General features: G+C 52.8%; 5 protein-coding genes and 1 non-coding gene across 6 annotated transcripts; 2 read left to right on the top strand and 4 right to left on the bottom strand.

Moving 5' to 3' along the window:
• Positions 1–111: 111 nt before the first annotated feature.
• BU25DRAFT_445259 (uncharacterized protein) lies at positions 112–1,693 on the bottom strand (the record flags this gene model as incomplete). Its single annotated transcript, XM_033709430.1, has 3 exons — positions 112–404; positions 459–1,366; positions 1,590–1,693. 3 exons carry the CDS (start codon positions 1,691–1,693, stop codon positions 112–114), a joined length of 1,305 nt encoding a protein of 434 aa, XP_033566319.1.
• Positions 1,694–2,032: 339 nt separating this feature from the next.
• On the bottom strand, positions 2,033–6,878 carry BU25DRAFT_487684 (opaque-specific ABC transporter CDR3; the record flags this gene model as incomplete). The annotated part of the gene is made up of 10 exons (XM_033711299.1): positions 2,033–2,674; positions 2,728–3,575; positions 3,628–3,955; positions 4,002–4,593; positions 4,652–4,953; positions 5,016–5,602; positions 5,659–5,802; positions 5,849–6,005; positions 6,057–6,324; positions 6,370–6,878. The coding sequence occupies 10 exons, from the start codon at positions 6,876–6,878 to the stop codon at positions 2,033–2,035; spliced, it is 4,377 nt and encodes a 1,458-aa protein (XP_033566318.1).
• Positions 6,879–7,568: 690 nt separating this feature from the next.
• Positions 7,569–10,014, top strand: BU25DRAFT_358775 (uncharacterized protein; the record flags this gene model as incomplete). Its single annotated transcript, XM_033703620.1, has 5 exons — positions 7,569–7,592; positions 7,739–8,761; positions 8,888–9,000; positions 9,062–9,421; positions 9,558–10,014. Coding segments are annotated over exons 2-5 (1,716 nt in total), but the record flags the coding sequence as incomplete, so codon positions are not given.
• Positions 10,015–10,995: 981 nt separating this feature from the next.
• On the bottom strand, positions 10,996–12,555 carry BU25DRAFT_454492 (uncharacterized protein; the record flags this gene model as incomplete). Its single annotated transcript, XM_033709873.1, has 2 exons — positions 10,996–12,339; positions 12,427–12,555. The coding sequence occupies 2 exons, from the start codon at positions 12,553–12,555 to the stop codon at positions 10,996–10,998; spliced, it is 1,473 nt and encodes a 490-aa protein (XP_033566316.1).
• A 219-nt stretch (positions 12,556–12,774) lies between these two features.
• BU25DRAFT_406648 (uncharacterized protein) lies at positions 12,775–14,204 on the top strand. The gene has a single exon (XM_033705336.1). The coding sequence runs from the start codon at positions 12,805–12,807 to the stop codon at positions 14,110–14,112; it is 1,308 nt and encodes a 435-aa protein (XP_033566315.1). The 5' UTR covers positions 12,775–12,804; the 3' UTR covers positions 14,113–14,204.
• Positions 14,205–14,436: 232 nt separating this feature from the next.
• On the bottom strand, positions 14,437–14,538 carry BU25DRAFT_t19. The gene has a single exon. It is a non-coding gene; the product is annotated as a tRNA-Ser (tRNA).
• Between the last annotated feature and the right edge of the window lie 1,658 nt (positions 14,539–16,196).

The following is a 16,196-nucleotide window of genomic DNA, read 5'->3' as shown; positions in this document are numbered from 1 at the left end:
GAGGTTAGTACGCGCTTTGAGGCTAATCGGATATGCACTTGTTGGCATATTCGACCGATTGATGTTACGTATGTGGGAAGAGTAAGTTTCAAGGTAGAAGTAACAAGCAATCTAGGCACTCTCGCCATTCTGCTGGTTCTCTTCTTGCTCACGTTCCTCCTGTCTTTGATTCAATCCATACAACCTCTCATGCTCTTCCTTAGCCTTCTTCTTTGCCTCTTCATCTTCCTCTTCCCTTTGCTGTGGGATGCCTAGTGCAACTCCAGTAACGAGTCTCCATATAGTGAAGCCCCAGTTCATGAAGTATAGGAGGACAAGGAGGATTAGCAGTGTTGCGGAGAATCCGCGGAAAGCATCGGAGTTCAGCGCGATGGACAGGTTGATCAATGCTGTTGTGTAGACGCCTAGAGAAAAGTCAGCACAATACCCTCGCCAATGAAAGAGGATGAATGGCTTACCCATTGGGAAGATCATGCTCCACCAAGTCAAACTGTACGGCATCTTCCTCTGTACCGCCGCCTCGAGAATCAAATACCACGCAACCGTAATCCACAAGAATCCAAACCCAATAACCATCAACGCAATCAGCTCACTCGTTGCTGATACACTGCTCGCCGAGCTCGCCGTAAGCCAGGTGCCGCGATTATAGTCCCCAAACAGACCCCTTGTGTTCGCCGCCGTACTCAACAGCTGAATCGCCGTAGCAAACTGCCCCAACGGCCCGATCGTAACACACAAACTCGGCAGCTTACCTTTCATTGGCGGTCCCACAGCAAGCAATCGGTGGGCGTAGATAGCATAGTACAACAGCGACAAGAAAAACGCGTATCCGATAGCCATGTAGCTAGTGACGATGATCGGGATAGCGAGTCTTGCAGACATGCCCACCGAGTATCTGGCCACAATGCCTCCCGTTGTACCCAACGTCATGACCGCAATCAGCGGCAAGAAAATCGCAGGCGACAGACTCCGGTCATTTGTTATGCTGCGCTTCGCGAGCACGATGACCGATGCGGAACACAGAAACACGCACCACACCAGCCCGATCCACCACAGCACGTACGCGAGAATCGTAAGCCGGAAGCCCCAGGCCGTGGAGCAGGTGAGGGTTACTTGTGCGACGAGAGTCAGGTATGCGATTGCGGGGGTGCCTTGGTAGGAGATTTCTTCGACTTGGTTGAGAGACTCGGATTTTACGTGGCGCGGGAAGTTGACGAGGCGAACGATGGAAAGCAGGGCGAAGGTGGTGAAGAGGATGATGTTGAAGACGAACATTATTGTGGAGAGGATGCCGAGGCCGGAGAATTGCCAGGGGAGGATGTTCATGATTATCGAGATGATGCCTGTGTCCATGGATATTAGGAACCTGAGAAGTCATGTTAGTTTTGTGGTCACTGTTGTGGTGCTGGCGCGAAGCTCCGTCAAGCATTGCCAATGCGGCGCCCAGTATGGGCTGGATGGTGTCGCATTGTCGCGTCAAGGCTCATCGAATACGCTCAGGAAGTAGGATGACGTCTGGAGACAGGGAAAGACGACACGAGCTTCAAGAACTGTGTGGACAAGATTTGCCGACATGAGAGATAACATACCATACTGGGGAGAAGTTCTTTATCGCGATCTGCACTGCAGATTGGCGATGCCGCTGTGGTTCGATGAACCGCTCTGGGCTCACATTCCCATTGGCTTGCGGCATGGTGGGCTTGGTAGGGGTATGCACTTCCCCAAAGAGACCCAAAAGATAAGAAATCGGTCCTTGGGACCTCAGATGTCTATAAAGGTCTGGTTTTTCTTGATGATGGCATTCCGTGATGCGTTTTTCGTGATGTAACTGGGGAAGTGACATCACAGCAGATAGCTTTGCCGGTTAGGCGGAGAGCTAAGTCTGGCTATTACCATTAAACTACACACTAAATCTAGGGCCAAGGAAGTCTAAAAAGTCTATTACCGCCTGGATATTAATCCTGACACAATTGAAATAAAAAATCGGTGCACCACGATATGACACCTGCATCTCCGGGGGGCGCTTCATCGCTCATTTCTTTGCTTTCTTGCCCTTGGGCACGCGACACAGCCAGTAGAGGCACATCGCAGCTGCTACATTGAATGCGACGTATACCCAAAGCAGACCGAAATCTCTCCAGCGCGTATCCCAATTGGCATTGATGCGGCGGAGGAATTGATCGGTGTTGTCGAGTTGGCAGTATTGGCATTGGTCCGTCGCCTGCCCATCGCGGAGGTAGCCTCCCGCCATTGACATGTATTCTTGCATGTACTCGAGACAGGTCCCATTGGCAGGCGCAAAGTGCTGAAACTCGGTGTTTGCGCAATAGGCGGGTGCTTGTCCGAGTGTTGTTGCCATAAAGCTGGACACCAGATAGGTGAAAGGATTGACTCGATACATGAAGATCCAGAACTGAGGAAGAGCGTTTGGCCCTGCAAGGATACCACAGAAAGCATAAAGCATGATCGATAGGAGGGTCGCAAAAGCACCTGCCACTTCCTCACTGGGGCTGCCGGCAATCAACATGTGTGCTAAGGCCGATGCGAAGAGGAAGGTGACGAGGACCAGGAGCAGTGTGTGGAAGGAGCGAATGTCGACAGAGTCTGTGGGTTGCATATTCCGGTACAAGCCCACCGGATAGAACCAGACGAGGAAGCAGAAGATGGCCATGAACTGTCAGAAAGGATTAGCAATCAGTAGTTGCGGATAAGAGTAAATAAACTTACCGCGTTCCAAGCCATCTCGATGACGATGTTGGACAACACGAATGTCTGCCATGCGTATGTCTTCGACTGTCGTTCACGGGCTTCATACAGCGTCCGCTGAGTTACAAACATGGGCATGATTTGGTAGATGAGCTGGATGACCACGAACAAAAAGATGAAGACGCCGAACATCTGGTTTTGAAGACCTTGTTGGGTATTGTCGCCGTTGAAGAAGGAGAAGCCAATGAGAAGCGAACAGCCCACGGTGAGAATGGCTTTGGAGTAGATGTACGAAGGAGTACGCCAGTACTGTTGAGCAACACGCATGCCAACAGCAGAAAGTTGAGTCGTGAAGGATGCAGCGAAGGCTTGATGACTTCCTTTGGATGAGTCCATAACAGCCGACGGGCCGTTGACAAGTTCTCGCAGCCTCGAGAGCTCGGCCTGTACTTCTTTGTACTCTTGGCTGTCCTTCCATACTTGAGGCCAGTCGATCGATGTCTGAGCTCCAGGGGCTGCCCCGATCGCCTCGAGCATGTACTCGGCGGGGTTTTGTCCAGGAGCGCACTCGGGTCCGCCGTTACGCACGAAGTAATCCAGGAGCACCTTGGAATCACGGCCGATATCACCGAAGTAGACTGTTCGTCCACCTTTGGCAAGTAGGAGGATACGATCGAAACGCTGGAATAGAAGTGAGGATGGCTGGTGAACCGTGCACAAGATCGCTTGACCGTTCCGTGTAAGCTTTTCCATTAAATCGCAGATGGACCAAGAGGTCTGGCTGTCCAGTCCGGAGGTAGGTTCGTCGAGGAAGAGAAGAAGCTTTGGTCGGGCAGCAAGCTCAACCCCAATGGTCAAGCGCTTGCGTTCTGTCTAGCATCAGTATTGGGTTTTCTTAGAGGACAAAACCAGCACGCTTACGCTCAACATTGAGACCTGACCCAGGGATTCCAACGACAGCATCTGCATACTCCTGCATATCGAGTAAGTCGATGACATGATCCACATACGCCACTCTTTCGTCACGAGAGTACTCGGTCGGTTGTCGTAGTATGGCTGAGAATTCAAGGGCTTCGCGGACAGTCGAAGTATCAAGGTGCAGATCTTGCTGCATTGCGTATCCTGTTTTCCGTTGAAAGCTTTCATCGCGTTCCCGTCCGTCCACGAAGATACTTCCGGAGATGACGCCCATGGTCGTGCGACTCGCTAGGACGTCAAGCAATGTGGTCTTGCCAGCACCCGACACTCCCTATTGGCGCGTTAGACCGGTCATCGCCTTGATCGAATTTACTTACCATGAGCGCTGTGAGCGTGCCTGGTCTGACCCATCCGTCGACTGAATCCAGAATCTTGCGAGTTTCGCTCTTGATCTGGACTTCGTAGTTAACGCCCTCCCAGTGGAAGACGGACTGCTGCTTCTGAACGTTTGGTGTCGATGTGCCGCTGTTGCCAAACTTCTCACCTTGATGGGCAGAGCCATTGCCAGTCTCTTCATCTGTTCCTTGGCGGCGTGCGGCTTTTGCCATCTTTGAGCGGCGGAAGACTAGAACCTCGCCCTTCGAACGCTCTGATGCCACAAGCTCTGTCATGACGAGATGAGCGACGAACAAAAAGATGGTAAGAGCCACAATGATCCCATAGTTCCTCCAGCGGTTGTTCCACCGGTACGAGAACGCCGTTTCGACATAGGCAGTACCACCGACAAAATCAAGTCCAGGTTCGGAGCCTTGTACCGCACACGCTCGCTGGTGAGCAGCGACATTCTCGTATCCAGGCCCAGAAGGAATGAAGGCTGCGCAGGCAAATCGTCGGTCATGAAACTCATTGACCATCACACTTTCGAAACCGTACGACACTGGGTTTATCCATCGAATCCAGCTTGCCCATCTGAAGAGAGTCAGTACAACATAGTCAACATCGGTGATATACATACCCTCTCATGTACTTGACGGGTATCGCAAATCCAGTATACATCACCAGGCACAACAAGATAATCGAGCTGGGCGCGAGGGCCTGCGCGATCGTCTTTGTCATACTTGCAAACAAGCGAAAAAACATGCTCATCGAGAGAGTCATGGTGAAGGCGATAAGGTAAAAGAAGAAGAACGCTCCAGCTTCTCGGCGCAAGTTAGCCATAAAGTAGAGAGTACAGTTGACGACGAGTGAGTTCATGATCTTGTATGGCATGTCCATGATCATCGAGGCCATTGCTTCTGCGCTTGGATGGTAAAGCGCATAGCGATTGTGCTGTTAGTCAAGTCAGCCTGCTGCTAGCGTGCGCCCTCCAAGTCATGACTTGCCTTTTCCACAATCTGGCGCTTCGCATAGAGACTCATGATCTCCAGCATGCTACCGAATGCGTTCAGCAGGACCATCATGAACAAGACACCGCCTCTCATAAAGAAAGAAGATGTGGTCCCTGGCAAGTTATAGAAGATGGAGGCGATGATCAGAGCCTCGAAAAAGTTGACGATGATCATGGTTATAGGCACGCTTGGGTCACCTTTGAGCCGCTGCAGCTCTCTCCACATGCAGAGACGGATCTGCCTCCAGTACGATTGCGTGTATGGCGACTTGGTGCGTTGCTTTCGTGATTTCTCCAGACTTCTAGACGTCGCAAACTGCTCGTGACCGGGACCCTTGAGCGGATAGTTCTGCTTGTACTCTTCGATGTTGCGCAAGAGCATTTTCCTTTGGGCGCTTTCCTTCCAGCAGCGTGCAAAGTCGTCAGAAGTCCGAGGAGTCGCATTCTCGTATCCAGGCTTGATGCAACGTTCAGAGGGCGACGTCATTGAGGTGAGAAAATCAGGGGTTGTCTGTGATTCTGGACACTCGAAACCCAGGTGTTGAAAGTATTCACGTGCCTCACGTGCCGGACCAAAGTAGATTTGTCGACCTGAGAAAACCATCAGCCAGGCGAACCTTTAGAAGTCTTGTCTTCTGGATAATAACCTTCATACAACACCGTGACCTTGTCGAACACATCGTAGGCGGCTTGTGGCGCCTGATAAATGGCTACACAAGCTGACGTCCCAAACACATCGCATTGCGTGCGGAGTGTTTTGCAGAATTCTACTGCGTTTGCTGAATCGAGTCCTATTGATTGTTAGCTTGACCATCGTCTTAAAGGCTATACATGTACCTCTCGTCGAGTTATCCCAGCACTGCAGGGGCGCAAAGCTCAGTGTGGCTTCAGCGATCGTCACTCTCTTGCGCTCACCACCACTGACTCCTCGAACGAAGTCGTTACCAACACGGGTGTTGACAGTGTGACTGATGCCGAACATGGCCATAACAACCTTCAAACGCTTTAGTAAGTGTGTCTGGTCATCAGGAGGGAGAATACATACGTCGCGCAAGTGCGCTGCATACCGTTCTCTACTCACTCCACCTGGAATATTTCGAGGTGCTCGAGCAAGCGCTGCGAAATACAGTGTGTCTCCAACGCTGAGTTGAGGGAAGTGGGCATCGACCTCAGCTGTGTAGACGGCTTCGCCACGAAAAGCGGTGTTCATATCAGCGGCTGGAACACCCTGGTAGTTCAAATAGGACTCTGGGCTGACCTGAAAGCCATGTGTCTCACCCGCAATAGTCTTCAGCAGAGTGGAGCATCCAGAACTACGAGTGTCAGTTATTGGAGAAAGAGAGACAGACTATGCTTACCCAGGAGGTCCGAGCACACAAAGCTGTTCACCAGGAAGCAAAAGACCATCCAGATCGCAAAGGATTTCGATCTTTTGGCTGCCCCTGCCGAACAGCGCTGGGACCTTCAAAATGGTGTTGCCAACGGTTGACTGGAAGTCAGTTGGTGATCCTCTTCCCCAAACATTGAGACCTTCGAAAACAAAACCTGCTACACGAGCGACAGCTTCATCGCTGTTGTAGCGCAGCTCGTAGAAAGACTTAGCCCAGTCTCGTGCTCGGAATCGATCGCTCTGGGGATCTAATCGGCTGCCTTCCGCAGCCTCGAAAGGCGTTCTATGATTGTGCTGTGTCGATTGTGATGTGTATTTGCGAACAAGTTCGAGAATTTCATGTTGCTGCTGTGTATCTCGATCGACGGTTGGTGTTGTGCTGTTACCTGAGCTTGAGCTAGATTCGAGCTTCTGCTTCTCTGCGAGTGCAACATCGGTGCCGCCCGCTTGTTGTGTAAAGGCCTGTGGAGCCGACATAGTGACGAACAGAACGCTACAAGGAATGTGATTGTATAAAGTAGGCGCACAGTGTGTACATATATCAAGGATTGTTCATTTTGCAGAATGCAATACGTAGGACCAGGTGGAAAATTACAATCACGGGCTCCGTAATCTCGCAGATGTCCACTTCCCGGCAGCCTAAGCGAAACCAAGCCTTTCCATGACTCCTGTGGCGCTCGTTGTGCTGTATTTCGGGTGGGTCGTTGCTTCCATCTCGCGGAAGTTGAGCTTTCCGGAGAGTCCTAGTGGAAACCGAAAGTGCGAACGAAGATTATCCGATGCCAAGAAACTCCACTCCGGCCTTGAAAGTTGAACTTGATTGGCTCATCTAGTCGCTGCCCGAGAGCGCCGCGGCTCCGCGGCATCAACCTTCTTTTTCTCTCCTCAACATACCACGATGATCGGTCATCAGTGACTGAACTATCACTACACATCTGGGCAAGATCTTGGCTGAAATTAGGCTCTGACAACCTGTCACTACTAATCAGCGCCATGGTCCACATCTGGAGCCGCAGATACATTCAGAGATCCGGACGCCGGAAATAGAGAAAGCGGCGCATCACGACAGGAACAGAAACAGCGTCTACCAGGGTGATTACAATGAAGCTCGCTGTAGGCATTTCGTATCTATGTATATCTCCAGAGCTCCGTACTGATACGTGCTAGTGTCTGCGCTGCAAGCGCAAGAAGGTGCGTCTCCATGAACGACCACTCTCGCACACTGTGAAGCTTAGCTGCAACTTGATAATTTTCAAAATACGGCAAATGCCCAACGCAACTAACAGACACTGTCACCAATTCGACGAATATCGGTGCTTGATACTGACAAGCTGTAGATCAAGTGCGACAAAGCTGATCCCATCTGCCATCAGTGCGTCACAGCAAAAGCTGAGTGTCAGTACGTAGGACGACGTCAACGACCTCGGCTTGCACAACAGAGAGTTGCGGTCACGTCTCTGAATCAGAGACTTGTGCTGCTCGAAAAACAACTCAGCAATGCTGGCCATTGTGTTGAGCCTGCACTGCAGCGATCACCATCAGCTTCAACTTTATTGACTACCTCCACATTAGACATGACAGATCAAGACCCAACTATCAATTCATCACCAATCGTCGCATTGCAGGTACCCGAGAGTGCCGAAGACTCTTGGATATATCGTATGGCAAACGCTACAAAGAGACAGTTGCAATCTCAAGCCACCCCAATCAGCACACCGACACCACAGATCGACACTGATATGTCAGCACTAAGTGATGCTCTGGAGGATCTTGGGAAACTCAGACTTCGAGCTGATCTGACCCATCCAAAGGTCAGTCTGACAGTCACACCTGACGAAGCGAGACAGTGTATCGAGGCATTTATTGAGATGATGAACACGCTGGTAGTACCAGACATCTTCGCGACCGCTCTTGATATTGACCTTCTACGGTCGCTCCCAAATATCATCGGCTCGCCATACATCATCGTCGACCCAGGCGTACACGTGATGTACTTCGCAGCAATACACTATGGCCTGAACCAAATACGTGGTCCTGGGCACGCACTTACTCAGGCCGCATACCTGAAAGCGCTCGAACATGTTCCCGCTTGGTTGGACGCACCCACTGAAACAGATATGGATGGGTACACAGCAGCGGTGAGCGCGTGGGTTGCGATCAACAACCTGGACTACCAGCTTTCGTGGAAGTTTCATCTCAAAGCATGCCACTATTTGAAAAGCAAGGGTATCGACAATATGGATGTCACTCCCCCCAGGACGGTTGAGGAAGAAGAGAAGAGGGAGTCAAACCGGTATCTTTACTGGCACGTTCTATCAACTGATTGCCTGTTCCGTCTATTCTACGGAAAACCCACAGTCGTAAGTCTACGACCTCCAAGTGATCTAGACGTCTCCAAGATATGATATTGGAAAGTTAGATATGTCCTTATCGCATGTTCTTCATCGTCCTTGACCTTTCACAAGCTTTGACTGACATGGCACCAGTTACGATGGACCTCGAAGAAGGTAAGGCCACCGAATGTTCTAACCCCAAGGAATCTGCACCCCAATGCCACTCAAGTCATGCTAGCATGTGTCTGGACAAGTTATACAGGTAAGTGTGGGCCAACTGTCAAGCGCAGCTCAGTAACTCTGCTAACTATTGGCGTTCCCAGCTAGAGCGGTGGAATTGATCAACTACATCGACAACGCCGTCCATCAGGGATTGAAAGTTACTGACGAAGCTAATGATTGCTGCAATAAACTTGAAGCCTTGGTGACAGAATGGAAGATGGAGGCGATGTTGGCAGATCCGACTATTAGACTTCCGATTCGTTGTCTTATCGCAGACCACATCATGAACATCTGCGCTGTCATTGTCGGGTTGAAGAGACTTGCAAATAGGGTTGACAACATTAACACCCTCGATGCAATGACCGTGCGCGCAGCACGGAAGGTTGTCGGCACTCTGCTGGATTTCGAACAGGATGGCAGTATAGAAGATCGGGAGAAACCTGATCCCGCGAACTACTTCGTTCAGTAAGTTCTGTTCTCCGCCTTCATCTTCACATTCAGCCCTCATTGTCGAGCTTCTGCGAGTTGGTCGCAAAGCATGTCAAGTCGCTCCATTGCAGACACTGATATCGCTATAAGACATACTAATGTATGGACACAGTTTCATACTCTTCTATCCGTTCTGTGCCGTATTCACGCTCTACGAATACATCATAGCCTGCACCGATCCCGATGAATGCGAAGAAGATATGTGCCAGCTTGAGCACATCGCCGACGCCATGGAGCACACAAGCAAGACTATCCGCTCGGACCTCAAGCCTTTCACAAAAACCATCAAAGCACTCAACACGGTGTCGCGAACCATACAGGACGGTCGCCGCAACAAAAGGCCGGCCACGTCCGAAGGACTGCCTACGGACCCGAATAACATGCAACAGCAATCAAATGACATCAACGCTACTATCGCCATGTCTGACCTTGACCCATCCGCTTTCGACACATTCCCCGACTTCCCCATGACCATGGACGGCGATCCAGATCCGCTCGGCTTCGTGCGTGCGATGGAGAACGACTTCATAGGCCGCAATTGGAACGAGAGCTGGTGGGACATGGGCGGCAGTATGGATACTGGGATGGCTTACACGCCCGGAACGTAAGTCGTGCTTCCAGCACTAAGGCTGTAGACCAGACCAACTGACAGTATGTAGCACTGCACCCGAACAGCAGCAGCCAGATTACTCTATGCCGACGCCAAACACTTGACCAAATGTTCTCCTTCCATACACAACTCAAAAGCCGTTGCATTATCTTGGCGCCATAACGTTTAAAACCCGATTGGAAAGCAGACAGGCCTATGTGATACAGAGTACAGCGTAGTCAGCTCAAAGCGCACTACTTAGGTGGCACACGGTCTAATCACAAGAGCGGTGACACTATGTGAGAGGTCTGTAATGATACCAATCGCAAAAGGAGGAGCTACTTTCTCTGAACAGACCCGACAGTGCGGACAAAACCGTACAGTGTGCTTCGGCAAGATAAGCACTAGGGACGGAGAGATATAGAGTCGGTTAAAGTGATGGTCAAATGTCAATGAACGATGGGAGTGCACGAACAAGTCAGCTATCAATTTTTGCTGGCAGAGGTCGGGGAAGCCGTTCCCTTGTGGCAGTACAATCATCACAGATACCCGTTTTTCAATTAGAGCATGGCGCAAGAAAGCCCAATGCAGCAACGCACGTCTTACTGTCTTGACCGTACTCGTCTTCCTCGGTCGATTCGTGAAGTGCAACGGGAATCTGCGATGGTCGTTGTAGCCATCCAGCATTCTGTTCGCCTGTGACCCTTGCGGAAAGCAACGGACAAGAACCTTGGTTATAGTTCACTTCTTCGATTCCTGTCTCGCCTCTAACGCCATGGCTAATCTGTACTTTCAAGCTCGCACTTGCACTTGTGCCCATCTATCCTAACAATGACATCAATATTCACAACGGCTCAACGTCTCAACATCTTCCACGTCCCAACATCCCCACTAAGTTTCCTACGTTTCACTTCCTCCTCATCCTGACGTTCTCTCCACGCCTGTCTCCGCGCCTATTTTCCTATTCATACGCGCTCAAATCCAGCGGCACACTGCTCCCCCTGCCCGCCCTATACCTCTTCGGCCCGCCTGTAAAAGGTCTTGGAGCTGGAAACGAGTTCTCAGACTGGAACCTCCACCGGAGGTCATGCACGGGCACAATCTTGCCTTTTTGGCCTGATGAGCCGCCGCTTATTGTGCCCGTTGGACTCCTCAAGTTCGATCCACCATTCGACAGTGTGTACATGCTTGCGTCCATTATCGATCGAGAAGGCGCTTGCGAGGTAGGTCGACTTGGTGCGGCGCTCGGCGGCGGGGGAGGGAGAGGTGCGGACGCGGGCGGTGGTGGAGGGGTGGGCGCTGCGCCGGGGGGTGGTGGTGGAGGTGGAGGTGGTGGAGGAGCTGCGGGTGAAGCGCGACCTTGGCCGAATGCGTTTCGTGCTGCTTGCTCTGCGAGGGAGGGGATGTGGCCGTTTGTTGGTGGTGGAGGAGCAGGTATCGAGGGTGATCGAGATCGAGAGCTGTCGTAGCGGTAGGGATCGTAATCGTCGTCGTCTTCTTGTGGTCTGCTTGGCGGCGCAGATGGTGGAGGAGGGGGTGTCGATCGTGAGGGAGCGCGTGGTGCTGCGGATGGCGGCGGTGGTGGGGGGGCGGGAGGCACAGCGCCAGGTGGTGGAGGCGGTGGTGCTGATGGAGTTGAGGTCGGCGGAGGTGGTGGAGGGGCATGGGGTGCGCTGCCTGGAACGGGCGGGGCTCGAGCAGGCGATGCTGGCGGTGGAGCAGCCATACCAGACGGTTTGCGAGACGAAGGAGGTGGTATCGGCGGCTTCTTTCCAATCGGTGGAGGCGGTTTCGGCTTTCCGCTTATACTTGAGGCCAGAGAGCCAACAGGTCTGAGTGGAGGTCGTGCGCCGGGCATGGGCGGCGCGGGAGGCGCACCTCCAGGAGGAAGTGGAGGGCCGCCTGGCGGCCTTGGTGCTGCTGCTCGTGGTGGTGTAGGCGCTGAGCTTCGTGTCTCTGGGTCTGACATGTATGGCGACTTGGTATCAGCACCTGTGTTCACACCTCCAGATTTCCTCAACTTTGGCATGCCCCCAGCGAATAGCCCGCCTAATTGAGGAGGTGCAGCCACTCCACTGTCTCCTCCAGTATCACTGTTGCTCCTCGCTCTGTTTCCCCCTCCTGGCACGGGCGGCGCAAGTCCTCCAGGTGGTGCAGGTGGCCTTCCCATGCCTGGAACTGGCGGTGCTCCTCCAATCGCCGGCGCAGCATCTTTGACCTTCCCAACCTGTGGCGCCGATCGATCGTTCACTGCGCCGACTTTCCTCAGCTTCGTTCCCTTGTTGATGTCACCCAGCAGCGCTCCCTGTCATATGTTAGCTGAAGCTCCATGTCCTGCTAATGCCGACATATCCGGGCACATGCCATGGGTACAAACGAGACTGAGACGTACTCTACCTGCGCCTGAAGCCGGCTTCCCTCCCGGCGCCTTCATTCCAGGCATTGGCGGTGGCGGCGGAGGTCCACCAGCACCCCGTCCCATAGGCGGCATAGGCGGAGGGGGAGGGGGAGGGCCTGGCATTGTGTCGTGTGTGTCCTCTTGCTGTGCAGAAAGCTTCCCGTCTCTCCCCTATAGATAGTGCAAGCAATTTGGCGGGTTCCTGCTGTCTGGAGCCGCGTGTCGGTGTGTGAGTGTGTCGTGTTCGTTTGGTTGGGTTCCGAGGCACATTCGTCAGTCGAGGATGCCAGCTCTTGGCGTGACGACTGCAGGCTTCGGCTTCGTCACTTCTCGGACCTTAGCCGCAGTCCACACCACAGCTCGCCAACCACCATGAAGCCCGGAGCCCTGCCACTGCGCGTGCAGTCGCGGCCAGTGTGCCAACTGTGTGAGTACATACTGCTGCAGCCTGTATCGCGGCGCGCCTTCCTGACTGCGCCGACCCTGAAGACAGCCTCGATTCGGAGGCAAACGGCGCGCACGCAGGCTGCCATACCCCGGATACCCGCCCGCCGCATCCAGACGAGCTGGCGCAATGTCGACCAGGCAGACTTCCCAGAGGCTGCTGTCAGCCCACAGTCGACTTCTGACTCAATTGCTGCGGTGAAGACACGGCTGGCAGAGGTGGAGGCGCAGATCAAGCACATCTTCGATTCGAACAAGGTGGAGGGCGAAAACACCATATACCGAATTCTGGAGGGCATAGAAGAGATCGCGGCGTCTGCGATAGCAATTCGATCACGGCAACCACCGCCCACAAAGACCACAATCAGACAGAGCTCAGCTGGCGCGATACTCTCCGGACTCAACAACGAAGAGACGCCCACACAGAAGAGAAGGTACACAAAACCACTCGGCCTGAACGAGCTTCCCACACCAACATACCTCTCCAAGCTCGCCGAAGGCCTTTTGAAACACCCAACCGTCTTCATCGGGCCCAACGTCCTCAAGATCTATATCCGCCTGCAGCGCCTTCTCAACCGCCCGCACGCCATCCCTGAAATCCTCTACCTCTACGCCAACAAGCCCGTCCCACAAGAAGGCTCCTCCCCACCTAACTTCTCCAAACCCTCGCCCAAGTCCGCATCGCAGGCTATCCCCGCCGACCTCGCCGACGAGTCGCTCACAGCCGCCATCGAAGCCAAGGACCTCTCCCTCGCCCTCGCAGTCATCGACCACACCTACCGCGCCCCGGCCTGGACACGGCACCGCATGCTCACCAAGATGGGTCTTCCCGGTGTGCTCGCTGCAATGACACCGCTCGCCATCTACATGATTGCGCAGGAATTGAGTGTATACAGCGGCTACATCGACCCATGGACATTCAAGATGTATGCCTTCGCCGGCATGTCTACATACGTTATGTGCACCGGCACACTCGGCTTCGTCGCGCTGACGACCTACAACGATGACCACGACAGAGTCGTCTGGCGACCCGGTGTGCCGCTCTTGGACCGCTATGTCAGGGCCGATGAGCGCGCGGCGCTGGATCGGATAGCGTGCGCCTGGGGGTTCAAGGAGGTGTGGAAGAGAGGTGACGAGGAGGGTGAGGAGTGGGAGGGGTTGCGGCAGTTGTGTTTGCTGAGGGGGATGTGGTTAGATAAGCCGGACTTGATGCCTGGTATGAACCCTGGGCGGTAAGTCCCTGGGCGACAAACCGTGGAGGAGGGTTGTATCGAGATATACTGTATAATATACCAAGATTGGCGTGTCAAGGCACAGCATCAATTGAGCACAACATTTCCATCGATGTGTTATCATGAAGCACCAAAAGCAATCCCTCAGCCGTAGTGCCTATGCGCAGCACAGGCTTCACAGCCTGACCTTTGGCTAGGCGCGCACCTCACACAGAAGAACCACAAGCAGTCGCTAACATTAAAATAGCGGAGTGGTTTAGTGTTTTGGCGCGTTGGCAAAAAGAAAATCGTCTCGCGCAGCGGCTTGCATAGGCCAAAAAGATAGATGCGACACCTGTGTGATTCGAACACACGCTCCCGAAGGAATTGGCTGACTTCTAGCTCAGAGAGATAGATAGCAGGCCAACGCGTTAACCACTCCGCTATTTTCTGTTAGCGACTGTTCGTGGTTCTTCTTTGTGAGGTGATTGCTTACCCAAAGTGCCTTTGGATGCTGTGATGGAATCAGTATAGATTGTATGGAATATAAACTGGGGTGCTTTGAAGGTGGGGTTGGACATCCTGGCTGGTGATCGCAATCGTCTGGGTCTTCCCACACGTATGTCGCAATCCACAAACACATCAAGCAGCCCGTACAGCAACAAGGAGAGCGAGTGTACAGAGATTTGTGCAGACAACGCGCGAAAGAGTGCAGGTGAAGAAGACGCCGAAGACATCGGCAGAAAACTTCTGACGCAGGCGCTACCCGCAGCCAGCTCGGCAGGCTTTCCACCGCCGCACAATCCAACCACCTCACACCCGCACCATAAGCAGACATGTGGCAGTTTCAATGCTCTCACTGAAGCCGGCACCGACGGTGCACAGCAACAAGATTCCGAACTACTTGTTGCGCGGCGTGAACACACCTCGACTTCTAGTTTTCCACCAGGAACAGATACTCCACCCACGCTTCCAAGTCAGAGTATCAGAACAGCAGCTCCACGGCTTCACTCGTGCTGTCCCGGAACAGCACTGCGATCCTCAGTGGAGCCGTGCGTAAAAAGTTTCATCAGTTTCAGAAAACATCCGCCTCTTCCTCGCCGACGAGGCCGAAGACGACCACATCGATCAGTTGCCAACATGATCGTACAGACAAATATCTACAAAACGGCAATGACTCCCTTCTGAGACTGCTCCCTGTTCTCGATCAGCCTTCCTAGATACGCCCTTGAGGACGTTGATCTCGATGGTCTCGGTGATCTGCTCTTGGTAATAGTGATGACCAAGTCCAAGACGAAGACTACAAGCGTTCCCTGTACCCTGCACTGTGGTGTTGTCCATTTGTCAAGAGAGGCCCGTACTCGCGTGCCCATGTTGAGAAACAACGTGGTGTCTCCTCTCATTGAGAAAGAAGCACAAGGATATCAATGGCAACCCTAACATCCCCTCGACGGTAGATGAGGTTTCTCTAGAGGATGACCGCCGATGTTCCTTGTCAATGGGAATGTTGTGAACTCTTTGTCAACTATCATGCCGCTAACCACTACGCAAAGAAGGTTGCAAAAGTATTGCGACAACCCTGAGGCGAAGGTCTACCCTCGTCCATGTCCATAGTTAACGGTTCCAGAAACAGTCTGTTCATCCCCTTTACGTACATCAAGAGCCGGATCCCCACGCTGCGCTCAAGCAAGCGCACCATATGCAAGAGACGTCCGTGGACCGTTTGAATGCCACCTATGCGGTAACTATTATGCTGAGCTCTATCTGTTACGCAGCCACACTGACGGCTACGGCACTAAAGACAAGTCAGGTCGTGGCTCTTCACATCGGACCGCGATCAGAACAGGTGACAAACGGTCGGCTTCCATCCTTGCTGTGGCGTTTCAGGGCCATGTAGTGTCTGACATAAGAGTATGCTTTCGTGTAGCAAACATCCAGAAGATTGACCGCCGCTACTTGAAGTTGAAAACATTCACAAGGCTCTCATTCCTAGTGGAAACTGAGGAAGACCTGAAGCTCTTTCCCTTTTGGGCAATTTCGAATTTCGAGAGTTCCGGCAGTGGAGATACCAGAAACACTGCACTTACCTGCGCGGAGCAGTGCTTCAGG

Source organism: Macroventuria anomochaeta (genome assembly GCF_010093625.1).
Source record: "Macroventuria anomochaeta strain CBS 525.71 unplaced genomic scaffold BU25scaffold_3, whole genome shotgun sequence".
In the NCBI taxonomy this organism is placed as follows: Eukaryota; Fungi; Ascomycota; class Dothideomycetes; order Pleosporales; family Didymellaceae; genus Macroventuria; species Macroventuria anomochaeta.
Note: the sequence above shows the minus strand (reverse complement) of the source record. Positions and strands in the feature narration are given on the sequence as shown.